Below are 27,536 nucleotides of genomic sequence, written 5' to 3'. Positions count from 1 at the left end.
TCTCCTTGCAGAGAAAAGGAGAAAAATCTAGACCACACTTCCAGCAAGAGAACAGAAGTGCTGCTACCAAGGACAAGTGACAAAAGGGAAAAGGAAAGAAAGCCACTCTTTGGTGTCTTTGGAGTAAAAGGCATCTCAAATTTATCCGTTTTAAATGAATGAGTAACAAGAAACTTTGATTATATGACAAAATAGCTTTCAAACAAAAAATTAAAAATGACTCAATAGATTCCAGTTTCAAAAAGATTTTTTTAAAACAAAGTTTTATTTTAAGTAAGCCTGGCTCTCACCTTCCCCTTGAACACCGTTTTCAAACGTTGAAAGATCTTTAAACTACTTCAGCGCTCAGTTATCAAATGTTTAAAGATTTTTTAAAAGTGTACCAATTTAAAAAAATAATTTATCAGCTAGTAAGTGAAGGTTCAAAAAGGAACCTAGGTCAGTTAGTGTTTGAGGCAAATATATATTTTTTAACCTCATTTAAAATTAAAAACATGAGAAAGAGATCTATCTCTACCCTCAAAAAAGTGTACTAAAACCAAATATCCTGCTTTCGCTCATTTAACCTATGCCGGCATATCATCTTCAATGACTCTAATATTTTAACATTTAAATCATGCATTTGGAATTCGTAAGGTCAATAGTGCAGCCCTGGTGACACAGTGGTTAAGAGCTTGGCTGCTAATCAAAAAAAGGTCAGCAGTTCGAATCCATCAGCTGCTTCTTAGAAATCCTATGGGACAGTTCTACTCTATCCTATAGGGTCGCTATGAGTTGGAATTGACAGCAATGCGTTTTTTTTTGTTTGTTTGTTTTTTCCCCAAGTCAATAGTATGCTCTGATAAAGGTGAGCGAACCCCAGTGAATCTGCCCTTTGAATATTTAATTTCTTCAGATAGCCATTTAGTAGGGCAGCCCAGAAATCTTTCCCTGGAGTGTTTGTGTGAGACAATTAAATGCTTCATTGTAAGGCTCTAGTTACATGTCACTAAAATTACAACCCAGATGTTTCCCTGAACTTTGAAACCAGAACTTTTCAGGACCAGGAACTCAGGAGAGATAGTCTGAGAAATGTTTCCAACCAGCATGTGCTTCAACATCTGGGCAGAGGCAAAGGGCTCTGCAGCACTGCTTTATAGGCCATGTGAATGCTGCAGAGCTAAAGCCATGGAATGGAGTCGTCCTCCAAGCAAGGTCCCAAGACTGCACCTAGCAAATTAGGAAGTGGTGAGCCTTCCTCTGGGGGGGTACAGCTCTGCTCCAGAGCATGTGGACACAGGCTGGATTTCTTCCCCTTCTCTCTGTAAGCTGTGTTCCTTGGTTCATGAACAATCCACATAACTGTTCACAGCAGACCTGCCTGCTCCTCAATGTGACTGCTTAACAGTGTTTCCACATCCAGGTTTTCGCTCCTGTCCTAGGATTTTTGTGTGCATTTTCAGTTACAAAAGGGAAGACAGAATTATTACCAATAGTCCCACAACCAAGCCTGGGTTTCATTAAGATGCTAGTGCCCTGAATCGGAACAAGAGTGGCCTAAGAAATGTAATTGCTTCCTCCCGTGCCTCCACAGGGATGTCACATTGGGACTCACCGTGGTAATTCCAGCCACGTGACCCAGGAGGGGGACCAGTCGCCGGGTGGGGCCAGGTTGTGGTTGGAGTCCAGGGCTGCTGGGCTGTCGCAGTCTTCCAGGAGCTCCTGTTCTTTGACTTCCAAAGCTTTGAGTACCACCAAGGAGGATGTGCTTTTCAATAATGCAACCGCCTCGCTCCGGCTGACCTCCGTTAACTCAATTCCATTCACATTCAACAAAATGTCACCTGATGGCCAGAGACAACAGAAGCCATCCTGAGTGAGGGTGAAAATAGTAACTTCTCCTTAAAGTCAAAGGGGCAGGGGCTGGCTGGAGTGCAGGGCATTAGTGAGGGCAAAGGGGATGTCATTGTTCTCTTCTATTGACATGAGGCTGATTCTCATATAGCAAATGGTAAAGAGTGTGCACATTCCAAGGTGCAAGTAGGAAACTCAATGGGAATCTCATTTGGGGTTTTCTAAAGCATACTTATCGGTATCTGCCTCTTATCTTAAAAAAAAAAGAATGGAAAAAAGGAAGGAAGGGAGGGAGGGAGGGAGGAAGGAAGCAAGGAAGGAAGGAAAGAAGGGAGATTAGCTGTATTCACTATTTAATGAAAGAAAGTCTACTTTTCCACTCCTTTTGTTTCTTGATTTTCGTGTGAGGGGGGAGCACCTGGCAGAAGCTCCCAGCACCTGCACAGAGCCTGGCATGCAGTAGGCTCTCAATAAATATGGATGAACGCATGAATAAGACACTACCCATGAAAGTGTCTGGCAGGAGAGTCTGTAACGGTACAAAAAAAGTCCTGGAACTATGCTCTTCGAGAGGTGGAAAAGAGGAATTAACAGCATTTCTATTCATTGCAAAGGTGGTAATAGCTACCATTGGTTAAGTACCTACTACATGCTGACCTTTTTCATACATCATATTGTATAATCCTTAGCTCATGTTCTCTAACAAGTCACTTCTTGGTTGATCTCATCATTTTCCACCCAGTTGCTTGCAGAACAGGAAGAGAAACTAAATACGTACTTCCCCCACCCCCTCTTTTCTTTTGTCTCCCTCCCATGTTCCTACCTCCCTTGAATATCATCTTTTTCAAACAGAATAACCATAGCAGCAGTAAGTTTTAGTTGCTGATTCTTCAGAAGTAGATCACCAGGCCTTTCTTCCAAGGTGCATCTGAGTAGACTTGAACCTCCAACCTTTTGGTTAGCAGCTGAGCATGTTAACTGTTTGTACCACCCAGGAACCTCCAGAACTGTATCCGCTCCCTGGTTAATTTGTGGGAGTATTTGAAGGCTCCTGCTTTACTAGCAGGCAAGGTGGCTCACATCAAGCTTCATAAACTAAGAGGAGTGAAACCCAGTCTAGCAACTTTACTCAAGTCAATCATTATCAGTGGGTAACAATGATATATCCTGGCCAGATCACCCGTCTATTCTCTTGATAATTTTGAAAAGTGTTACCTAATCCAGCAAGATGCTAAATCATCTGCCACCCTAGTTCCTTAAGTCTCTTTACTTTTTACCTGTTTTTATTCTTCCGTCTCTGCTTATGACGCCTCCAGGCTCAACACTGATGACATAGATGGGCAAATCCCATTCCCTATGTGATGCTCCCCCGGCCACGGTCATGCCCAGGGACTCGCTGGGGTCTTTTCGGACACTTACCACCTTCTCGTGACAAGTGACCGCAGGGTGGAGGGACTGAAAGCACAGACAGAAAAACAAACATGGTGGGCTTGTTCTCAAGGGGGCTTGCATTTCCTACATGCAAAAGCTACCCAAATGGCATAAAGATATGATAGCGGTCCTGCGAATCACAGAGAAAGACATATGGAGAGACTCATCTCCATCCTCCTCCCCAAGAGAGTTACATTATCCCAAATTCTATAGGCTGAGTCAGAGAAAATTTACATTTGCAATGGGACAGTAAAACTGGAGCAAGGAACAGGCTGGAGACCACTGGAGAAATATCAAGCATACAAAGTGAACTATACCTCAATTTTTTCAAGTGAGTCATTTATTCCTGATAAGAGTGTGTCAAAATTTCTTAAAATTCTTATTAATCATTAATATCAGAAATTTTTCCTAAGCTAAAGAAAAACATATTTCTATTAAATAGTCTCATTTTAACATATGCAGGTAACCAAATCATAGAACCCCTCAAAGAAAATTAGTAATCAATTTCATAGATACTACTGTTGTTAGAACAGAATAAGGGGATACTGCATGGTTTAAAATCACATTTTTTGAAAAGGTGTGCATCAGGATTATATCCTTTCACCATGCTTATTCAATCTGTATGCTGAACAAATAATCTGAGAAGCTGGGCTATATGAAGAAGAACATGGCATCAGGATTGAAGGAAGACTCATTAACAACTTGTGATATGCAGATGACACAATCTTGCTTGCTAAAAGTGAAGAGTGCTTGAAGCACTTACTGATAAAGATCAAAGACTACAGCCTTCAGTTCAGAATACCCTCAACATAAAGAAAACAAAAATCCTCATGACTGGGTCACTAAACAACATCATGATAAATATGGAAAATACTGAAGTTGTCAAGAATTTCATTTTACTTGAATCCACAATCAATGGCCATGGAAACAGCAGTCAAGATATCAAAGGACCCATTGCATTGGACAAATATGCTGCAAAAGACCTCTTTAAACTGTTAAAAAGCAAAGGTGTCACTTTGAGAACTAAGAAATGCCTGATCCAAGCCATAGTATTTTCAATAACCTCATATGCATGTTGAAAGCTGGACAATGAATAAGGAATACCAAACAAGAATTGATGCCTTTGAATTATGGTGTTAATGAAGAATACTGAATATACCACAGACTGCCAGAAGAATGAACAAATCTATCTTGGAAGAAGTATGGCCAGAATGCTCCTTAGAAGCGAGGGTGGCGAGACTTCGTCTGACCTACTTTGGACATGTTGTCAGTAGGGACCAGTCTCCGGGAAAGGACATCATTCTTTGCAAAATAGAGGGTCAAGGAAATAGAGAAAGGCCCTCAACAAGATGAACTGACACAGTGACTGCAACAATGGGCTCCAACATAGCAATGATTGTGAGAATGGTGCAGGACTGGGCAGTGTTTTGTTCTGTTGTACATAGAGTCCTTGTGAGTTGAAATTGACTTGACAACACCTAACAACTACAACATTTCCCGGGTTCCCCCAATTACCATCTTTCCTCCTACTCCAGCAGTTGTAAATAATATGTAGTCAGTTATATCCTTTAATTTTATACATAAAAGTATATTACACACACTGGATACATTGGGGACCAACTTTTGAAAAGCAATTTAATTCAGAGAACTATGATTTCAATTCAACAACACTGGACTGAGAAAATTCAATGCTATATGCTAAATTAAACAGTGGCACTATGAACATTCTTATGCATATTTGTGCACTTGTACAAATTAATTTCTTTATGTTAATGTCCTAGAAGTAGAATTGCTGAATCAAGGAGCCTAAGCATTTAAAATTTTGATAGATATTGATAAATTGCTTTTGAAAAAGGTTATTATATCATTTATAATTTCACTAGCATGTTGTGAAAATGGTGATTTCCCCACAATATAGGTTTTTTCAATAGTTATATTTGCCCAGGTGGAAAAATATATTTCAATAATTTAACTGGATTTCTATGTAGCAAGTTTGAGCATCCTTTTACCGGTATTGAGGTTTTTAATGGTAATCAGTATATGAGATCTTGCAGTAGGATAATCATTCAAGTCCCCTCTGATGTCATTTATGAAATGGGTCATCATGCACATATCCTTGGAAGAGTTGGCTAAAAGAAATGGAATTACAGGAAAAATATGGCTTTTACCTAAGTACATTTTAGTCCAAAAAATGTGTCACTAAATTCATTTAAGAGTGGCAAAATTACATGCTTTATGAAATATTTCAGAATCACTCTGAATATAATTCAGAATGGCTTCTCTCTTGGCACTCCAGTAAGTAAGAATTAGTGAAGCTTTAATTATTTTTTTGTGAATAAATATTGGCTGAATAATGTACAGGTTGGCCAGGTACTCTTTTCAGAGAAGGAAAGAAATATTATTTGGTATCTAATGAAATGTGTGAAGTCAGGCATGCTGACACGCAACATTTTAAAAAATCTGATCAGTGAAAAAAGCCAGCATGAGGAGGAATCAGCTCTGAAGCCCAGGATGTCTGACTTTAAATCCATGCTGTCCCCACTACACCACTCTGCCTTTAGAAGTAATTTTTAAACATGTGAATTAAAGGAATCTATGACATATTTTTTTTTATGATAAAGAATTTTCTTTCTTTATCAAAGATCAGGTAACTATCAGAAAAACAAACAAAAGGATTAATTTCCCAATTTTCCCAGAAAGAGTTCAACTTGCTCACTGATTAAAGAACTCAAACCCAAAAGTAATTCTGTCAAATACAATAGATGACATGTAAGACTCAACTGCTGAGACCTCTGTCTTCCTGGCCGCACAGATGTGCTATCTATGCTTTTAGGTACAAATGTCTGGAGAGCAAAGTCTTCTCTTACCCTTCCTCAGGGGGCCACAGTTCTCAGCTACTGGCCTTGCTGGCAGTGTGCACACAGATACCCGCCACTGAACACAGAGATGTTTGGTTGACACTTAGAGGCTCAATATGAATGACTGGGATGCCACAAATCCTGTGTCTCCGATGGGCATTGCTTTCCCCACCAGAGACAGACACAGCTTAGGAATGGAACAACTCAAGTCTCCCTGGGAAACCTTCGAACCCATAGCTGCCTAACTTTGGGGAAAGGAAAGAATTAAATATGACAGAGGTTTTTTTTTTTTTTTTCCTTCTATGTTTTCTCCCCACTCACCATTCCCTACTTCGGACTGCTCAGAATGTTCCCTAATGTTTAAAAACATAACTTATTATGACAGAGATCAAGCTTATTAAAAATTATCACGGGCGCCTGTATACTTATCATTCAGCTAAAACAAATATTTACATTATCACATTTATTTTTGTTTTTTAAAAAAGAACATTTTAGACATGCAAAAAGGCATAAGGAAAAAACAGAAAGACCCACCCATGTACCTTGAAACCCAGCATCAGAAATGAATGCTGTAAGTACGGCTGAAGTTCCTCTGTGACTTCTCCACAGTCACGTTCCCTTCCTCTCCCTCAGAAGAATCTCGCTCCTAAATCTGGTGCTTGTTCTTGGGTGCCATCGCATCGATTGTAACCCATAGCAACTCCATGTGATGGAGTTTTCTTAGCTGTAATCTTTATGGCAGCAGATCACCAGGTCTTTCTCCCAAGGAGCCTCTTGGTGGGTTTCAACTGCCAACCTTTCCATTAGTAGCTGAGCACTTAATCTTTTCACCATCAAACCCAGTGCCATCGAGTCAATTCTGTAGGACAGAGTAGAACTGCCCCATAAAGTTTCCAAAGCTGTAAATCTTTATGGAAGCAGACCGCCACATCTTTTCTCCTGTAGAGCAGCTGGTGTGTTCGAACCACTGACCTTTTGGCTAGCAGACGAGTGCTTTAACCAGGGCTCTTTAATTTGGTGCTTATCATTCCCTTACTTTTCAACTGGCTAACATAAAAACTGTCTCTCCCACAAATCTTTACTTCTTTCAATCAGTTAAGCCCTTACTTTTAAAAAGCTACACTGTTTCCTAAACAAAGCAAAACCTTAGGAGAAACATTAAAAACTAAATCATCAAGGAGCCATGCATGTCTTAGTTTCTTTTCTGGTGAGGGCATTTCAGAGGGCAGATAGAACCACAAATTAAAATGAAAATAACTACAGTTTTCCACTAGACCACTTTGTTATATCAGTTTTCTAGGAATCCGTCATATGACAGAGGGTTGCAGGGAAAATTTGATTAGATTCTTCTTGCTCTTCCCGTGATTCATGATGGTTATCGTTGCTGGGTCCAGTCGAGTCAATTTCAACTCATAGTGACCCCATGTGACAGAGCAGAATTGCCTCACAGAGTTTTCTAGGCTGTAATCTTTACCCGAGCAGGTCAACAGAGCTTTCTTCTGCAGAGCTGCTGGGTGGGATTGAACCGCCAACATCTGGTTAGCAGCCAAACACTTAACCAATGTGCCACAAGAGTTTCTCTCATGATGGTTAGACAGAAGGAATTATAAAACCACAGTGCCACTGGAGGCCTCATTATTAGTTTAGTTAACTAGAAGTTAATTTATTCTAGTTATTAAGACTCATTTTTAATTAATTATTATAGTTAATTAAAGATGAATTAATTAAGTAGTTATTAAATGAATAAACTAGTTTTCCTCTAATAAATACCATTAGTTTAATTTAAACGTGCTAATAGCATTTACTAGCAAAAATATATCAGTTAGTTCTTATCCATAAAATGTTTTAGCAGAATGTACAGGTTCTATATAGGATTTTTAGCAGGATGTACAGGATCTGTCTTGATTACTTATTGTAAATAAACCTAGAATTTATGGATTTTTGGGACATGACTGGATAGAGAATGGGGAGGGAGGGTAGCCTTGTAGGCTGTGTAATTAACAGAGTATAAGGCAGAGATATTCCAAAAACAAAATTTGGATTCTTGTTTCAGCATACATTGCTCAAAAACTCAACTCATGAGTTATTCCAAGCCAAAGCATATCCTGCTGTAGAAGAAAGGAGCTATTCCCTCATTTCTATTGCAAGAAGAATGGGCTGCTTGTAAGAGTTTTCTAGCTACGAGTCAGGTAATGAAACCAGACTCCAGAAGAAATGACTGACAGAAGGTCACTGCCATCACAATAGGCTATTAAGCCAGGGGTATAGAAAAAAAAAAAATTTTTTTTTTATAGGACTCTTGGTTTGGACAAGCAAGGTTTGTGTTGCTTAGACACCCATCCAAACGGAAAGGTTAAGGCAGTACTTTTAACAGAAGCCACAGAGAAAAGTTGAAATTGGGCTGAGTCACCCCATTTAAAGAGAGGCAGTAAACTGGTGGCCTGAAGCATGGACTGTGCCCACAGATGTATTCTGCTTGATCACAGTGTTTACTGGGTTTGAATGCCATAAGCCAGGACATGTACTCTCTGATTTGCCCAGTCCTCACCACTCCCTAATACTACATGAGCTTCACGTGTTTAAATGATAGTCCCAGCCCCTCTACAGATTTGACTTTGAGACGTCTGTAAAAAAAGAAAAAAATTAACAATAGCAGGGGAATGATTACCTTAATATTCCAAAACCAGAGACCAGGCAAACCTCTTGTTTCATTTCATAGTGAATGGAAAACAGCCCATAAGGAAAACGATTCTTTGAAAGCCTGACATCTATTTGGTTTAGACTAGAAATCAGGTTTCCATACACAATCTATGAGATCACATTTCAAAACTCTCCCACACCCTCCTCTCTCCTGCCTGGATGGAAGACACCCGTCATCTCACCAGGTCATAAAGATGACACTTTGAGCTTTTAGTTTTATAAGACAAGTCAAACAGTGTTTCTTTAAGTGACAAAGTCCAGAGATGATACTTAGAAATGTTTAAGTATGCAGCCTCCCTGATAAACAGCTGCTTGCAGGAGCAGTGGACATGGCCCTGGTAGAGCCTCACCTTGTGAGTGTGGCTCCTTTCCCCAGGCCCTGGGGAGCAGCTGCCGTTGCTGTTCCAGCCCGCTTCCTGGAAGATGTCAGGGCTCTGCTGTCGGACCTGGCGGGACACGACGAGGTGGACGCGCCTCTCACTGGCCTGGGTGATAAGACACAGGTGTTAGCCACTGTGGGTGCTCCCATCCACAGCATACAGAAGCAAGCAGGAAGATGTGAGCTTGTTTTTACCTTCCTTTTAAATGGAAAAACATTGTTCTTACTATTTTTTTTTTATGTCAGTGTTCATTTTTGTCATTTGACAAGAGCAGGAGAAGTAGTGCCTTTTTTCTTAAACCAGGTAGTGAACATTGCTCCATGGGAAAATCTGGGGAAGGGCTGACTCATGGAACAGTCTTTGAAAAGACATTGTCAGCCATTGCTAAGTTGTTTTTAATTAACGGTTCTGCTGCACACAAATCACGTCTGAAGGCCCTTCCATATTGAATAGTGTGTACAGAGTCAAGTAGTAGCCCAGTCCAAATGGTCTTGATGCGGGGCATGATCATTAACACTGAATTGTACCTGTAAAAATGGCTGAAATGGCAACTGTTTTGTTATATATATTTTACTACAGTAAAAAGTTTTTAAAAGTAATGTTGGGGTTACTGGCAGCAGAATTAATGAATTTAGAAACATGTTCATCTTTAGAAGTGGACTTTTTCTGTGTCACTAAATATCACAGAACTCTTGAGACTGAAGACTCACAGGTAGGAATTAAAAACAAAAAAAAACAACAGTGTTCTATTTACTGAATGAGGGTTATGAGACCCAAACGAGAAATCCAAGGAAGACAAGGCCAGAAGGCTCACTCTCTGAATACGAAACTAAAAAATATCTTTTTTTTTTTTTTTTAAATGTGTATCAGATCATGTTACTTTTCTGCTCTCAACTATCTGGCGGTTTTCCACTGTACTAAGAATGAAGTTCAAACTCCTTAGCATGGCCTTCAAAGGCCTTCCCACCTCTCCCATTTAGCCTTTTACCTCTCTCCCCTTTGCTCACAAGGGCCTTGTTGTCCTTCCTTGAACATACCCAGGTTGTCCCTGCCTCAGGACCTTTGCACTTGCCATTTTCTCTATTGGAAATGTCCTTCCAATGCAGCTCCAGGAAACTGGCTTCCTCTTGCCACCCTACCTAAAGAAGCATCTCCTCTCCAAATCATTACCACATCATCTTGTTTACCTTCTTCATAGCACTTATCACTGTATGAATTGCTTTTTCTTGTTTGTTTACTTGTTATTGTGTCTCTCTCACTAGAAGGTGAGCTCCTTGCAGGCAGGGACCTTACTTGTATATCCTCAGCACCTGGAAAGCAGCATGGCACAGAATAGTTCTCATTAAATTCCTACTGGATGACTAAGTGAATGAAAAATGTAGGCACCATCAGTGAGGCTGGTTGGCGTTTCTACAGAGGGATTGGAGACAGCTTCTTGATTAGTAAAACAAGTATTCCTCCTGTATTGTCAAGAAGGTGCCAACTGAAAACGTAATCTGGGAAAAATCACCTATAAACTTGGATTACACAGCGTTGTGCAAATACACTGGAATAAAGGATTTTTTTAAAAAAATGGCTCTTTATTAATAAACTTGATGGAGGTTTACAAAATTTACTGAACACTGCCAAATAAATCTGCAATGAAAAATTAAAAAAAAAAAAAAAAAGCATGCCAAATGTGCAGCTGTCAATCTGTCAGCCATCAGGATATTAAAGAATTCAATAATGTATTCAAGACTTAGACTTAGGTTTAAAGAATTTTAATGCTTTCCAGAGTTCTGCCTTGTCACTTCTTATCTGAGCAACTGGCTATCAGAACTTTATAAGAATGTAACCAAGTGAGCAAGAAAGCCAGAAAATCTTTTCCTACAGTCTTCTCAACCAAAGTAGAATCAAAAGAAATAAAACACGCACAAGCAACACACAAGTGCCACGTCTCTCTGATGTGGTTCACAAAGTGAAAAACTGAATCACACAGCAAACAAATTAGAAACACTTCTCAACTTTGTAACTGGTTTGTGCAGAAAAACGTGCTTCTGGGTTTCTTTTTTAAAGTGCTTAATGTCTAGAGCTTACTTTTAAACCAAACTTGAGTGTATTAAAAAAAATCTATTATCAACCAGACAGGACTGATTCCGGTAAGGCAATAAAATGGAGAGTACATTGATTTGAGTCAGGTTTTAAATAAGAATGAACACATATACAGTTCCCATTAGTCTTTCTCTTCATTCAGTCCCTTGACCAATCACCACCACAGCAGAGAGGGACAGTGGCCTGCCTTCCTTCACAGGTATGTTATAAAAAAAAAAAAAGTCAGGTCATAAAAGGAGGTCATGGAAAGGCTCTGGTCTCCTCCACTAGCTCAGACAATGGGAGTTGAGATGTTTGCTTCCTGCCTCTCTGCCTCTTCCTTCCCTGAGGATGTAATTCACTCTCACTCTCAGAAACAAGGACCTGGTTTTTAAAACCTTAAGTAATAAGAATTCCATTAGTGAAATCAGGTCCCCATGGTTGTCCAACACTGGCCGCTTGAAACTCAGGGGCCATAAGTTAGGTCATTATAAATTAGATGATTTTTTTTTTTTTTTTAATAAGACAACAGGTGAAGTTCAGTAGGGGGCAGTGGTGGTTCAGTCGTAGAATTCCCTCCTTTCATGGTGGCATAGTGGTTAAGAGCTTGGCTGCTAACCAAAAGGCTGGCAGTTTGAATCCACCAGCCACTCCTTGGAAAGCCTATGGGGGCAGTTCTACTCTGTCCTTTAGGGCCGTTGTGAGTCTGAATCAACTCGACAGCAATGGGTTGGTTTTTGTATGCAGGAGACCCTAGTTTGATTTTTAGCCAATGCACCTTGGCATGGCCATAGCTCAACTATCAGTGAAGATCTGTGTGTTGCTAAGATGCTGAACAGATGTCAGTGGAGCTTCCAGACTAACACTGCCTAGGAAGAAAGGCCTGGTTATCTACTTCCAAAATCAACCAGTGAAAACCCTATGGATCACAACTGTCTGTTCCCATTGTGCAGGGGGTCACCATGAGCCAGGGCCAACTCAATGGCAGGTAACAACAACGCTCAGCAAGAGTGTCTACTGTAGCATCACAATGGACAGTGGTCCAGTTGAGTTGATTCATTTCACATAAATCTAGAAAATTCTAAAGAATAGAGCCCCAAGAGAAAGTTCAAGTCCTCCATTCACATAAAGCCCAGTCATCACTTCTGTATCCTTCCTTTGGTTGTTTGCCTATCTTGAATTTCCTCATGTTTCTCATCGCATATAAAGCCTGAGCCAGAAAACGAAAATAACAAGTCCAAAAAAAAAAAAAAGCAATAATTAAGAAAGTTGATGTGAAGAGCTATGGCATTAGCCAACTAAACTCAACTCTTGGAAGAGTATTTTGTAATAACTGTGTCTCTTTCTTTGTACTGCAAGCCCCCTTATCCTAATGAGGTTATCTTTGACAGCTCTCTGAAGCAAAAACTACTAAAAGATAAGAAGTGGTGAACATTCAGGCCAGCACTTCAATTGCTGAGCCCAGATTTGCTCCTTTCCTTCATCTTTGGGGAAACTCCGATATTTTGAAACATCTCAGCAGTGTGTTTGCCTTTAGGCCTGCATGCTCATTTCGGATGAGGAGCAGACACCTGATCTAAGCACTTCATAAGAACTGAGAAAATTTTAGACGTGCCCATTGAGTCAACTTGCCAGATAAAATACAAAGTGCCAAAGAGCAGCCTGCAAGAACTATTTAATTCACATTTTCAAGCACAAATTTCTCGCTGGATTTTCAAATGCTGTCTTGGGTATTACATTGTTATGCTGGCAGGAACTGCACCTCAGTAATAACTTTGGTATCAAGTTACTCGGAAATTAAGTTCTTTCCAAGGCTGAATCCGTGGTTCTTACCAGCCACCTTGTAAAATGCTGACACAGAGACTCTATTTGATGTGTTTCTTTCCTACTGTTTGAAAACGTAAGGTGGAAAGTGGGCTCATGTGTTTGCCTTGGCTGGATCTCTCATGAGCCCTGGACTCAATCTGTAGAAACATCCCCCAGCACCAGAGTCTTTTCTTCCACTGGTGTGAATATGGTGTGGGCGTGGGAAAGGAGCGAGGGGTAGTCAAAGAAAGACTGAAGGCGAGAATGGCAGAAACTTGTTTTTTTCTTTATTTCACACCCGTATACTATGTGCTCAGGAGCCCTGGTGGTGCAAAAATTAAGCACTCAGCTGCTAAACGAAAGATCAGCGATTTAAATCCACTAGTGGTTCTGTGGGAGAAACTCTGGTGGCATAGTGGTTAAGAGTTATGGCTGCTAACCAAAAGGTCAGCAGTTCAAACCCACCAGGCGCTCCTTGGAAACTCTATGGGGCAGTTCTACTCTGCCCTATAGGGTCGCTATGAGTTGGTAATCGACTCGAAGCCAGTGGGGTTGGATTGGATTGAGTGGCTCTGTGGGGCAAAAGACTTGGAGATCTGCTGTCTTAAAGATCAGAGCCTAGGAAACCCTCTGGGGCAGTTTTATTCTGTCCTATAGGGCCATTATGAGTTGGAATTGACTCGACGGCACACAACAACAATAATACTAAGTGCCAGGAAGATAGGTAAAGCAGACCTACAATTTAAATGACAAATAGTCAAAGAAAGAGTTTGCTGCAAGAGAGAGGTAGGTGTTATGGATTGAACTGTGCCTCCTCCAAATATGTGTCAACTTGGCTAGGCCGTGAGTCCCAGCATTGTGTGATTGTCCTCCATTTTGTCATCTGAAGTGATTTTCCTATGTGTTGTAAATCCTGCCTCTATGATGTTAATAAGGCAGGATTAGAGGCAGTTATGTTAATGAGGCAGGACTCAATCTACAAGATTGGGTTGTGTTTTAAGTCAATCTCTTTTGCGATATAAAAGACAGAAGCGAGCAGAGAGACAGGGGGACTCATACCACCAAGAAAGTAGTGCCAGGACCAGAACACATCCTTTGGACCCAGGGGCCCTGGACTGAGAAGACACTAGATCAGGGGAAGATTAACGACAAGGACCTTCCTCCAGAACCAAAAGAGAAAGCCTTCCCCTAGAGCTGGTGCCATGAATTCAGACCTCTAGCCTCCTAGACTGTGAGAGAATAAATTTCTGTTTGTTAAAGCCATTCATTTGTGATATTTCTGTTAAAGCAGCAGCACTAGATAATTAAGACAGTAAGACAGCCACTTTTTTCCACAGGATATGAAATTTTGGCAAAAAGATGGTTTAACTATGGTGACTATCTCATTTAGTAGACATGGCTAGAGGTAGATCCTTTTGACTTCGGGCTTTCTTCTCCTCTCTCCCTTAAATGTCCCTAGGCAACTTCTGTACATACTGGTTACACCGTGGATAGCCTGATTACTGTACCACGTTCTTTTTCTCCCAAAGGCTGAAGCATGAAACTCCCTCTTCTGTCTGCAGGTAAAGGAAAGGGGATGCTGACTCCATCCACATTCTCCCTTGTGGACCTCAGCTTGCTGTCATGCCTCTCAACACAACATTCTGTCCCCATAGCAGACATGTGCCTGCTCTGAGCGAGGCACTACACTAAGGGGCCTTAGTGACATGGGTCCTGCCCTCACAGAGCTTGGCCTACTTTAGGGACAGAGTAGATGCCATGAAAGAGATATGGGCAACACAGTGAGAGTTTTCAGAGGTGAGACTAATTACTTCTAGCTGAAGAAATAGGAAAAATCTAATGTTAAGAGAAAACCGGAGAATTAAAACTGGGTGGCATTTATCAGAGAAAGCCTTGTTTTTTTGCTCTGTTTTGTTTAATGACTATTTCGCTCTGTTCTATCAAGATTTGACTCAATAGTATCATTAATACAGTGAAATCTGTGAGAACTCCACGGGACTGCCTTGTTTTTCTGGGTCTTGCAAGTTTTCAGCCTTTGACAGGGTGCAGTCTTACCACTTTTCTGTTGCTCTTGATTAGTGGAAAATATTTGAGTTTTCCTTCTCTGACAGGTTTCCACCTTACACAGGTTCTGGCTTTCCCAGGTTTTACTGTATTTATATGGTGGGAGTAAATAGAGGCCAAAGAAAGGAACCACAGTCCAGCAGCCTTATTTATATTTAGCCTGTCGCTATCCAGTTGATTCCGACTCATAGAAACCCTATAGGACAGAGCAGAACTGCCTCATAGGGTTTCCAAGGAGTGGCTGGTGGATTTGAACTGCCGACCTTTTGGTTACCAGCCTGTGCTTCTAACCACTGTGCCAGCCCATATTTAAACAATCAAATCCAGTGCTTATGGCAGGAGGGAGGAGCTTGGGAGTGCTACAGTGTGACCTCTTACAAGGTGAAGGTTGTCCTCTGATGTGTTCACCCAAGAAGTAGCTCTTTGCCCTCCAAATTCCACTATGAAGAATAACAGAAAAACCACTTGCCACGGAATTGATTCTACTCATGGTGGCCCCATGCGTGTCAGAGTAGAACTGCACTCCACAGGGTTTTCAATGGCTGTGATCCTTCAGAAGGATATTACCAGGCCTTTCTTCTGAGGTACTTCTGTGTGGACTTGAACCTCCAACTTCCGTGGTTAATAGCTGAGCACTTAACCATTTTGCTACCCAGGGACTTCCCATATAAGCAGTTCTTATGGATGATAAGAACTGCTCATATTATCAGGATGCAGCACAGACCAGCAACTTCACAGAGCAGAGAGATGGAAATCAAGGAAAGATGTACTTCACACAGAGCAAGGAGAAGTATTTTGGAGTGTTGTATGCTGGAGCAGAGGATTTTTCTACCACCCCCACATTACAGGGCTCCATGTAGTAGCCAAGAGGATCAGCAATAACCAGAGGCAGAGAAAGAGCTGATAAGTAAGTATCTGTACTTCAAAGTGCTTGTATCTTGGGGACAAATGGCATGTAATAGGTTTGGTATTTGCTCTTTGGCAAATGATTTCATAATAAATCCCTAAGAGATGGAATTAGTGTGTGAAATATATTTAATACATATTTACAGCTTTATGATTTATTCAACAAATATTTATTGAGTGCCTACTGTTGCCAGGCATTGTTGTAACTTCACACCAAGCTCCTCTCCTAGCCAAAGCCTTCATTTACTCATTCGTAAGGAAGGACTGGAGTTAAAGCAAATGCTTGATAGCATGTGCCACTTTTTTTTTTTTTTGGTATATATGCTATGCTTAAATAAAATATTCGGTAAACTATATAATTCAGTAGCCCTAGTGGCGCAGTGGTTAAAGTGCTCAGCTGCTAACCTACATGTCTGTGGTTTGAACCTACCAGCGGCTGTCCGGGAGAAAGATGTGGCGGTCTGCTTCCATAAAGATCACAGCCTTGGAAACCCTCTGGGGCTGTTCTACTCTGTCCAATAGGGTCATCATGAGTCAGAATCGACTTGATGGCAGTGGGTGGGTTTGGGTATGTAATTCATGTGGGCTCATTCATTCTATTGCCTGCATTAGCTTAACAAAGTTTTAAGTTAAAGAGGACCACCCTGCCTCAGGGTATTATTGTATATGGAGCTAGAACAGAGAGACCCCAGACTGATAGTTGGCTGTCAAAATTGTGTTGGTCAGAATAAGCAGACCACGTAAGCAGCACCCTTCATAGCGTAGTATAGACCCACATGAAACCCAGGCTTGACTGTGTGGGCCCTCTGTTACAGAGACAGGTGAAAGCTATGCTTGGGTTTATAATGATATAAGCTGCTTATTGAGTTTGTCTCTATGGTTCCATACAGTAATATCAGAGGCTTCAATGACTGTTTATTTAAAACGATATATCCTGCATCTGCCTTTCCCACTGATTTCTTTTCCAAGGATGACAAAGTGGGGTAGTCTGGTTTTAACTGATTTTCAATGTATACTTGTAGTGATGGTTCTGTCTACCCTCTTTGGGGTTGCCCCACTTTATCCTCCCTTCCAGCAACTGCTCAAGTACTGTTCTCAGTTCATCCATCTTGCACTCACAAGACCCTGGGGAACTGTGGAGCCCTGGTTCCATAAAATTAAAAAGTCACAGGTATGGAAGTGATGTCAGACATCCAAAGTCAATTCCATGTGATAATCCCGTTTGAAAACAACTCTGTTTATCCTCCTTTAGCTCTTCTCTTTTCCAGGTTAATTATTCCTAGTTTCCTAAATACTTAATATGTTTTCGAGTCACTGCAAAAATTTGGTGAATTTGGCAGCAGAGGTTTGCAGAATTGGACCTAGAAGACAAGATCTAATCTGATCAGCACAGAGTAGGGTCTTTTACTGAGGACTGGCTGCATCCAAAGACCTCATTGATGGAGATTGATTCTGCCATCTTGTATGAGCAAAGATGGTTGTCTGTGTGCTCTCTGAAGTCAGGAACTCCATGGATGCCTATCTTCTTCATTACTGGTTAACTGAATGAGAGGGAGGCTCCTAGGCTTCTACTGTAGAACAAATGACAGCAGTGTTATCTAGCTCTGAGACCATGTAATGGGACACAGACCTTATGTGGCAACACAAACAACTGGAAGCATCAGAACAGAGTTACCAAATGATATCGCCAAAAAATACCAAAGTCGCCAGTCATTCCTGTAGACTTGGCAACACGCTACCCAACGAGGTACCGAAACAAAGCCTTTGCCTTTACTCTCCTTCCAATGATCAAAAGAACTTCCAGGAAAAAATACCTCCTGTTGAGCAGAAAGTTGAGAGCTCTAAAAACATAACTCCAAAATGAGCTAATGTTGCATTGTAAGGTGATATTCCCTATAAAATGAGCCCCGTGTGTGTCTATTTGTTCACCACTGTAACCTTAGCAAGGCCCCTGGGTGCCACAATTGGTATGTGCTCGACTGCTAGCCTAAACGTTGGCAGTTTAAACCCATCCAGCAGCATGGCAGAAGAATGGCCTGGCGATCTGCCTCCATAAATATTACAGCCAAGAAAACCTTATGGAGCAATTCTACTCTGTAACACATGGGGTTGCCATAAGTTGGAACCAACTCAACGGCAACAGTTATGGTACGGTAACATTAGCATCTAGCGTGTTGCCTAGTACGTTATAAAAAGAATTTGTGAATGTCTTCTGCTAGAGAAGTAGTAGCCCATTTAGAGAGCTAAGTGCTCAGAATCTGACCAAGGAAAACGGAAAATAAGAGGGCTCTGGTGAAGAGTGGTGAACAGGACCTTAGCACTTTTAGTTAGTCCAGGTTATCTCTCCAGGACAGGAAAGAAGATGTGTGGTGGTAATTTTGTCTATTTGGCCTATTTCTCCCACTAGATTATTGCTGTATGTTCATCCATATGTTCCCAGAGGCACACAACTCCGAAGTGTTAAAAAATTACTGATGATAACAATGGTGACTTATATAGGATCATACATATGTCAGTGACAAGGTCAAAATAAGAATTTAGTTCTTGAGCACCTAAATCTGCTGATTACTAAGTTAGCAGGATGACTCAACTGCTTTGCGTCAAACACCATTTCTTTTATGGTATCTAGAAGTTACTCTCGTAATTTATTCTATCTCAGGGTAAAAATGTGCATTGGGGGATATGTGGGCTGCAGAAAGGATAGCGAAGTTTCATGAGCTCCTGGTATTTCCAGTGTGTAGGGTCCCTATCCCCGCCAAAAACCAAACCTGTTGCCATCGAGTCGATTCCGACTCATAGTGACCCTATAGGACAGAGTAGAACTGTCTCATAGACTTTCCAAGGAGCGCCTGATGGATTACGAACTGCTGACCTTTTGGTTAGCAGCTGTAGCACTTAACCACTATACCACCAGCGTTTCCGTAGGGTCCCTGGGTGGTGCAAATAGTTAAATGCTCCACTACTAGCTGAAAGGTTGGTGTTTTTTGAACCTACCTAGAGGTGCCTCAGAAGACAGGCATGGTGATATGATTCCATAAAGATTACAGCCAAGAAAACCCTATGGAACAGTTCTACCCTGCTCACTTGGGGTCTCCATGAGGTGGAATCGACTTGACAGCAACTAACAACAACAGCTGTGCATGGGATTCGCTCTTATAAAATTCTAAGTTGACAAACTACACAGCACACCAAAGCATACTTTACCACGAATGCTTGAAATATGGGGGCCCGCATAAAACTGGGAATCCCTGGGTGGTGCAAATGGTTAATGGACTTGGTTGCTAACTGAAAGGTGGGGGGTTTGAGTCTACCCTGAGGCACCTCAGGAGAAAGGCCTGGCAATCTACTTTGGAAAAATCAGCCACTGAAAACCCCATGGAGCACAGTTCTACTCTGGCACAAATGGGGTCACCATGAGTCAAAGTCAACTCAATGGCAACTGGTAATATATAAAAGTGAGAACTAAAAAAAAAAATCTGTGTATAGTTTCGTCTACGTGCATTTAGTTTACTACAATAGCATGATAAGATAATTTATTAAATAGGCATTAGATTCTGTATTAGCTGTGCCTATTCATAAAAAAACACACAGATCTATCAGGTCTTATTTCACCTGAGATCCTTAATGCTCCAGAAGACTTGAATGCGTAAATTGCCACAAACTTTCTGTTTTTTCTGCAGATAGGCAGCAGAATCACATATTTAGAGCCAATGTAGGCGATTGGAGTAGTGTTTTCTGGCTCTGTCAAAGGCCCTGTCACATTCTTTTTAATTGTCTGAAGAGCCTGGTTGTCAGTTGTTCTTTGATGAAATAACTTCTCATTTAAGTATTAATTCATGACAGAAAAAAATTTACATATCTGTCAGTATTAATGAAAATTCCTCTTATCACCACCTGTACAAACGGCTTTGAATTTTTACAGCTTTGGCACAAGTCTGGGAGTTGTGTGGGAAAAAAAGGCACAAAAGGGGTACTCAAATTTGAAATCCATAATTACTTTCTTCATTTATTAATCGTATATATTAGAACTCCTAGGTAAATGTGAACTCACTGATTCAGAAATGCAGATAGATGAGAGCTTCTCAAAATAGATATAATTATCAGAATAAATAATTCTTAGCTTGATTATTGGGTGGATATAGGCTGACTTTCCAAGGCTAGGGAAGTTGAGATTTTTTTTCTAGGGTCCATATTTTTGGTCCATATTTCCTCGTTTTATTATTTGAGGAATGACAACCAGTTTCTCAAGGCTGTCTCTTTAATAGTTATTCCAAACATGGTGCTCATCAAACCTGGGAAACTGGCAATGGAGAAAAATAAAGTTGTACTAAGTTGCCAAATTCACTATTCATCTGTCAGTTTGTCATACTCTAGTGGCTTGCATGTTGCTATGATACTGGAAGCTATGCCACCGGTATTTCGAATACCAGCAGGGTCACCCACGGCGGACAGGTTTCAGCGCAGCTTCCAGACTAAGACTGGGAAGAAAAGCCTGGTGACCTGCTTCCAAAAATTAGCCAGTGAAAACCTTATGGATCACAACAGAATACTGTCTGATATACTGCTGGAAGATGAGCCCCCTAGATTGAAAGGCACTCGAAATACATGGTGGCCACGACAACAGACTAAAACATACCAACAATCATGAAGACAGTGCAGACCAGGCAGCATTTGTTGTGCTTGGGATCGCCATGGCCAACTCAATGGCAGCTAAGAACAAGAAGTTGCTAAGTAAATCAATTGCCCATATTGTATTGGAGGTTTCTGTCTCCTTAGGGTTTTTCTTCTCAGAGAGGCCTGACTCTCAGTAGGTCCAATGCTGGGGTCTAGCAAACCCAGGCTGCTGCTGACTAAGCTAGGCTAAGGCCCAACATGTGTAAAGTTGGTCAAATTCAAAACAGTTGTGGCTTCTCTGTAATAACTCTTCCCCGAAACAACGTAGAAAAAAACAGAATGTGTGGTACTGTGGGAGAAAACACGACCAAAAGGACATGTTGTCTGGGAATTTCTTGGTAAAGAAAATGTGATTCATGGCGTACACAAACCAAGGCAACGTGGCCAAGGATTGGTTGGAAATTTGAGTCTCAACCTTTGAAGGGTATTTAGTTTAATCCCCCCTCAGCCTGGTGTCTGTTACAAGTATCACATAAATAAAATCCACTCTTGAAAAACACAAGAGCTTGCTTAGCTGCATTTTTCCAGCATTTTATTTCTTCCATTTCTTTTCCAACTAGCTTTGCCCTAGGGTTTTTTTTTTTTTTAAGGTTTTTCCTGCTTATAAAGCACACTGGCTTTGTTTAGTAAGCAGAAGAATCTTTTAGGAAATCCCACCGTTGGGCAAGATTTTATTTCATAAATTAACTTGCTCAGGGAAAAAAATTTTTTGCTCTTCTGTCATTAATCTACAAAGAGAAAATGCCACATATAATCAAGATTTAGCAAACTGACATGAGTAAGGGAGTGCTTTTCTTTGGCCCGCTGTGAAGTATAGTTGGCATAGATGATCTCTAGAATGCGAGTTTTGATGACTGACCTGCAGAGGGAGTGGAAAAGTGTAGCAACACACACACTGATGAGCACCTAAAATCTAGTTTTTGAAACAGAAAAAATATGCACAGCATACAGCTTCTTCATGAAGAAAAAAAATGGAATTCATTTTCACCTTGTTAATGTTTTCATAAAAACACCAGTGACCATCGAGTTGATTCCCATTCGTGGTCACCCCATGTGTGTCAGCATAGAACTGTACTCCATAGGGTTCTCAATGGCTGATTTTTCAGAAATAGATTGCCAAGCCTGTCTTCTGGGGCTGCTCTGTGTGGACTTGAACCTCCAACCTTATGGTTAGAAGCTGGGTGTGTTAACCCAACCTGTAGGCACCATCCAGGGACTCCAGTGTTTTCATATACATGGTCTATTTTTTTTTTTAATTGTACTTTAGATGAAGCTTTACAGAACAAACTAGTTTCTCATCAAACAGTACACACACTGTTCTATGACCTTGGTTAACAATCCCACAATATGTCAACACTCAACACTGGCTTCCCTATTAACAGCTTTCCTGTTCCCTCCTGTCTTCCAGTCCCTGCCCCAGGGCTGGTGCGCCCCTTTAGGCACGGTCTATTTTTTGTTCTCACCCACTGGCACATTTAGGCTGGAATCACATGCTTAAGGCTGGCTTAATTATATTTAAATCAGAGAAAGGGGTACATTCCAAGCTCTACGAGGCCAGGGACTGTATCAGTTTTATTTACTGTTGTACTGCATACCTGTTGGCATATAAAAGGTGTTCAACTAATACGTACTGAACAAATTCAAGGGGACAAAAAGTAGAGATAATATCTTGGAGACAAATAGGATGTAAAAATAGATTTGGTGCTTGCTCTCTGGTAAATGATTTGACTGGAATTAATGTGTGAAACATCTTTTTGCATATATCTTATACATATTTACATTTTAAAATTTTGACTCCATTTATTCATTCAACAAATATTTATGGAGTGCCTCCTATTGCCAGGTATTGTTTTTAGTGCTCGGGATACAATACTGTACTGTACTACACTAAACTAGACTGCCAGCGAGTAATTACCTATTTAGTAGGTTAAAAAAAAAGCAGATTAGAGAATATAGTGTGTGTGTGTGTGTGTGTGTGTGTGTGTGTTGGGGGTGGTGGCAGTGCTATTTTAGGTAGGGTCATCATTAAAAAAAAAAAAATTTTTTTTTTTAGTCAGTTTGTCTGATACTCATCTGTAAGTCTGTCCTACTGTAGGGGCTTGTGTGTTGCTGTGATGCTGGAAGCTATGCCACCAGTATTTAAATACCAGCCCATGGAGGACAGGTTTCAGCTGAGCTTCCAGACTAAGGCTACGAAGAAGGACCCACTAATCTACTTCCGAAAAGAATTATCCAGTGAAAACCTTATGAATAGCAGCGGAACATTGTCTGATACAGTGTCAGAAGATGAGCCCCTCTCAGGTTGGAAGGCATTCAAAAGACGACTGCGGAAGAGCTGCCTCCTCAAAGTAGAGTCAACCTTAATGACATGGATGGAGTAAAGCTTTGGGGACCTACATTTGCTGCTGTGGCATGACAGAAAATGAGAAGAAACAGCTGCAAACATCCGTTAATAATTGGAGCACGGAACTTACAAAGTATGAATCTAGGAAAATTGGAAATTGCCAAAAACCAAACAGAATGCACAAACATCCCATACATTAGTGAGCTGAAATGGACTAGTATCATCCATTTTGAATTGGACAATCATATGGTCTACTATGCTGAGAATGACAATATGAAGAGGAATGGAGCTGCATTCATCGTCAAAAAGAACATTTCAAAATCTCCGGATATAGGATAGTATCCATATACCTGCAAGGAATCCAGTTAATACGACTATTATTCAAATTTACACACCAATCACTAAAGCCAAAGATGAAGAAATTGAATATTTTTACCAACGTCTACAAACTGAAATTGATCAAATATGTGATCAGGATGCAATGATAATTACTGATGATTGGAATTCGAAAGTTGGAAACAAAGAAAAAGTATCAGAAGTTAGAAAATATGGCCTTGGTAATAGAAATGATGCTGGAGATCAAATGATAGAATTTTGCAAGACCAACGACTTCTTCATTACAAATACCTTTTTTTAACAACACAAACAGAGACTATACACGTGGACCTCACCAGATGGAATACACAGGAATCAAATAGACTACATCTGTGGAAAGAGACCATGGAAAAGCTCAACATCATCAGTCATAACAAGGCCAGGGGCCGACTGTGGAACAGACCATCAATTACTCTCGTTTGCAAGTTCAAGTTGAAACTGAAGAACATTAGAACAAGTCCATAAGAGCCAAAGTATGATCCTGAGTGTATCCCACCTGAATTTAGAGACCGTCTCAAGAATAGATTTGATGCATTGAACACTAATGACCAAAGACCAGACAAGTTGTGGAATGACATCAAGGATATCATGCTTGAAGAAAGCAAGAGGTTATTAAAAAGACAAGAAGGAAAGAAAAGACTAAAATGGATGTCAGAAGAGACTCTGAAACTTGATCTTGAATGTCAGGTAGCTAAAGCAAAAGGAAGAAATGATGAAGTAAAGGAGCTGAACAGAAGATTTCAAAGGGCAGCTCCAGAAGACAAAGAGAAGTATTATAATGACATGTACAAAGACTTGGAAACAGAAAACCAGAAGGGAAGAACACGCTCCGCATTTCTCAAGCCAAAAGAACTGGAGAAAAAAATTAAAGGATTCTACGGGGAAAATATTAAACTACATGGGAAGCATCAAAAGAAAATGGAAGGAATACACAGAGTCACTACACCAAAAAGAATTAGTCGATGTTCAACCATTTCAAGAGGTAGCATATGATCTGGAACCGATCGATGGTAATGAAGGAAGAAGCCCAAGCTGCACTGAAGGCAGCGGTAAAAAACAAGGCTCCAGGAATTGATAGAACACCAATTGAGATGTTTCAACAAATGGATGCAGCGCTGAAGTGCTCACTCGTCTATGTCAAGAAATCTAGAAGACAGCTACCTAGCCAGCCGACTGGAAAAGATCCATATTTATGCCTATTCCCAAGGAAGGGGATCCAACCGAATGAGAAAATTATTGAACACTATCATTAATATCACACAGAAGTAAAATTTTGCTGAAGATCATTCAAAAGTGGCTGCAGCAGTATATCGACAGGGAACTGCCAGAAATTCAAGCTGGATTCAGAAAATGATGTGGAACAAGGGATATCAATGCCGATGTCAGATGGCTCCTGGCTGAAAGCAGAGAATACCATAAAGATGTTTACCTGTCTTTAATTGACTATGCAAAGGCATTCGACTGTGTGGATCATAACAAATTATAGATAACATTTCGAAGAATGGGAATTCCAGAACACTTAATTGTGCTCATGAGTAACCTGTACATAGATTAAGAGGCAGTCATTCAAATAGAACAAGGGGATACTGCGTGGTTTAAAATCAGGAAAGGTGTGCGTCAGGGTTGTATCCTTTCACCATACCTTTGGACATGTTATCAGAAGGGACCAGTCCCTCGAAAAGGACATCACGCTTGGTAAAGTAGAGGGTCAGTGAAAAAGAGGAAGACTCTCAAGGAGATGGATTGACACAGAGGTTGCAACAATGGGCCCAAGCATAACAATGACTGCAAGGATGGTGTAGGACCGGGCAGTGTTTTGTTCTGTTGTACACAGGGTCACTATAAGTTGGAACCAACTTGAGAGCACCTAACAACAACAACAACAAGTCAGTGAAGGTGTTCCCAAGAGGTGACATTTGACGAGAAACCTGAATGAAGCGTGGGAATGAGTAGTTCAGATATTTGGGAGAAGATTCTTCCAGGCAGAATGAAAGCAAAATGTTGGCCCTGTTGTGGAAGTATGCTTGAAGTATTTGAGTCCTTGCATAGCAAGAGGCAATGTGACTGAGCTGGTTAAGCAAGAAAGAGAATACTAGAAATTCTTCCCTTTTCTTAAGTAGGTGGAGAGACAACCAAAGGCCAGACTATGAATAGTTCCGCAGGCCATAGTAAGGATTTGCAATTTTAATCTGCATCTTGAGAAACACCAGAGGGCTAAGTGCAAGGGCGTGACCTTGTAAAACGGTCGTTCTAACTGCTGTGTGGACAACCAAAGGTAGAGGATGGAGTGGAAGCAAAGAAGTCAGTGGCTCTTGCAGCAGCCCAGACCAAAGATGATGGTGGCCTCGTTGATGGGCTCCAAGGAAGTGGTGAGAAATGGATAGGGGTGGGGGGTGCTGAAGACAGTAAAGACTGTTTTTGGTACAAGTAACTGGGTAAAATTTGGTGCCATTTCTAGAGGCTGGGAAAGACTGAGGGAGGAGCAGGCTTGTCAAGGGGTGGAGTGAGGAGAAGTCAAATGCTCATTTTGGACATTAAGTTTGAGATGTCTTTTAGACATTCATGTAAGGATACCAAGTAGATTATATAACTGTGGTGTTCAGGAAAGTTGGGGCTGGTCATGTGAATTTGGGAATAGATGACATAAACTCCAAAAGAGAAATGCCTCTGGTAATTCTGGTTTTATTCTGCACCTGCTCCACAGGTGTCCCTCAGAACTGAGACACCACCAAGAGCCACAACTCAAGAGTCAAAGCGCCACATGTATTTCCTGCCTTGATGGATCAAGTCCCCTTGCACCCTGTGCCTCAGTCTGCCCACATCTAAAGTAGCAATAATACCATCCACCACTTGGTCTTCCTTTAAGGAGAGATATGATACTACACACAAGAAGGAGAAAAGAGTTGCTAACACCTGAAAGAACTCCATGATCGGAACCCAAGTTTAGGAAGACTTCTTTGTACTTGGATGATCAGGTCCTTGAGGGGAGGCTCTGTCTTCTGCTTGTTACATTCTACAGAGCTTGGTACAGGGTTCAGTCAATTAATATTGCTGACTGTCTATTCTTTTTTTTTTTAATACAAGTATTCCTTATTGTTTTAAAAATACAGATAACATTTGCCAACTCAACATTTTTCACATGTACAATTTTCACTATCTACTTTTGAAGTAATAATACTTCAGTCACTAAATAGAAGCTGACATTGTGAGCCTGGATAATTGTGGCCTGCTTCTGAAGGTCTCTAATGTTGACTCTCTCCTATGAGACAAAGAGAAGTATTATAATGACATGTACAAAGACTTGGAAACAGAAAACCAGAAGGGAAGAACACGCCTGCAGAGAGATATTCTAGAAGATCATGTCAATTCCTTTCCCAAACCCTTCCAATGACGCCTTGTGGCCTTTGAGCTCCTGATCATGGCTCACCATATTCTGCATAGCCTGGACATTGCCCACCACTCTTGCCTCTCTCTAACTACTTTTTTATATTCACCCCATGCATCAAGTATTAACCATTCCCTTAATAGGCCTTTGTGGCTTTGCGTTCTGTCTCTTTAGAATGACTCTCCTTGCCTTGTCCTAGAGAACTTCTACCGATTCCTCAAAGCCCCAGTGAAAGTTCTTCCTCTTCTGTGAAGCATTCCTAGACCCAGCCAAGCAAAAATCTCTTTTTCTTCTGCACCAGCACTGTACTGAAGATCTGCATTATAGTGTTATAATACCGTACGGTAAGTTATTTACAAACAAGGCCATGTCTCCTTTTAGATTGTGGGCTTTTTTTGGAGAGCAAATGAAGTAGTTGCCATCTTTTTGTTCTCTGTACCTAATCCAGGGTCAGGCACACAGCAGAAACTTACTATGTGTTTTCTTAATAAAGTGAATAAATGAGTTAAAATCCAGGACCCCAGAATAAAGTCTTTCCCTCTGAGAATAAAGCTGGAAAGTCCATAAACATTAAGAAATGTCATGGTAACCCAGTCAAAGTCATTAAGATGCATTCTGGGCCTTGGTGACACCACACTGCTCAGGAAAGAGGTCAGTTTGAATCAGTGTCAGGCTGTTGTATCTAAATGATCAATAATTTATATCCCTTG

General features: G+C 40.8%; 1 protein-coding gene across 1 annotated transcript in view; it reads right to left on the bottom strand.

The window, feature by feature from the left end:
* Positions 1-27,536, bottom strand: part of LNX1 (ligand of numb-protein X 1) — a 127,904-nt gene that overhangs the window by 16,885 nt on the left and 83,483 nt on the right. The window contains exons 6-8 of the mRNA XM_003415880.4: positions 9,173-9,307; positions 3,111-3,288; positions 1,595-1,823 (exon numbers count right to left, since the gene is read on the bottom strand). Coding sequence (XP_003415928.1) covers positions 1,595-1,823; positions 3,111-3,288; positions 9,173-9,307 — 542 coding nt within the window. The remainder of the gene's footprint in view (positions 1-1,594; positions 1,824-3,110; positions 3,289-9,172; positions 9,308-27,536) is intronic.

The sequence above is a fragment of the Loxodonta africana genome, chromosome 5 (genome assembly GCF_030014295.1).
Source record: "Loxodonta africana isolate mLoxAfr1 chromosome 5, mLoxAfr1.hap2, whole genome shotgun sequence".
Taxonomy (NCBI): Eukaryota; Metazoa; Chordata; class Mammalia; order Proboscidea; family Elephantidae; genus Loxodonta; species Loxodonta africana.
The sequence above is the reverse complement of the archived record's forward strand: the minus strand, read 5'-3'. Positions and strand labels throughout refer to the sequence as shown.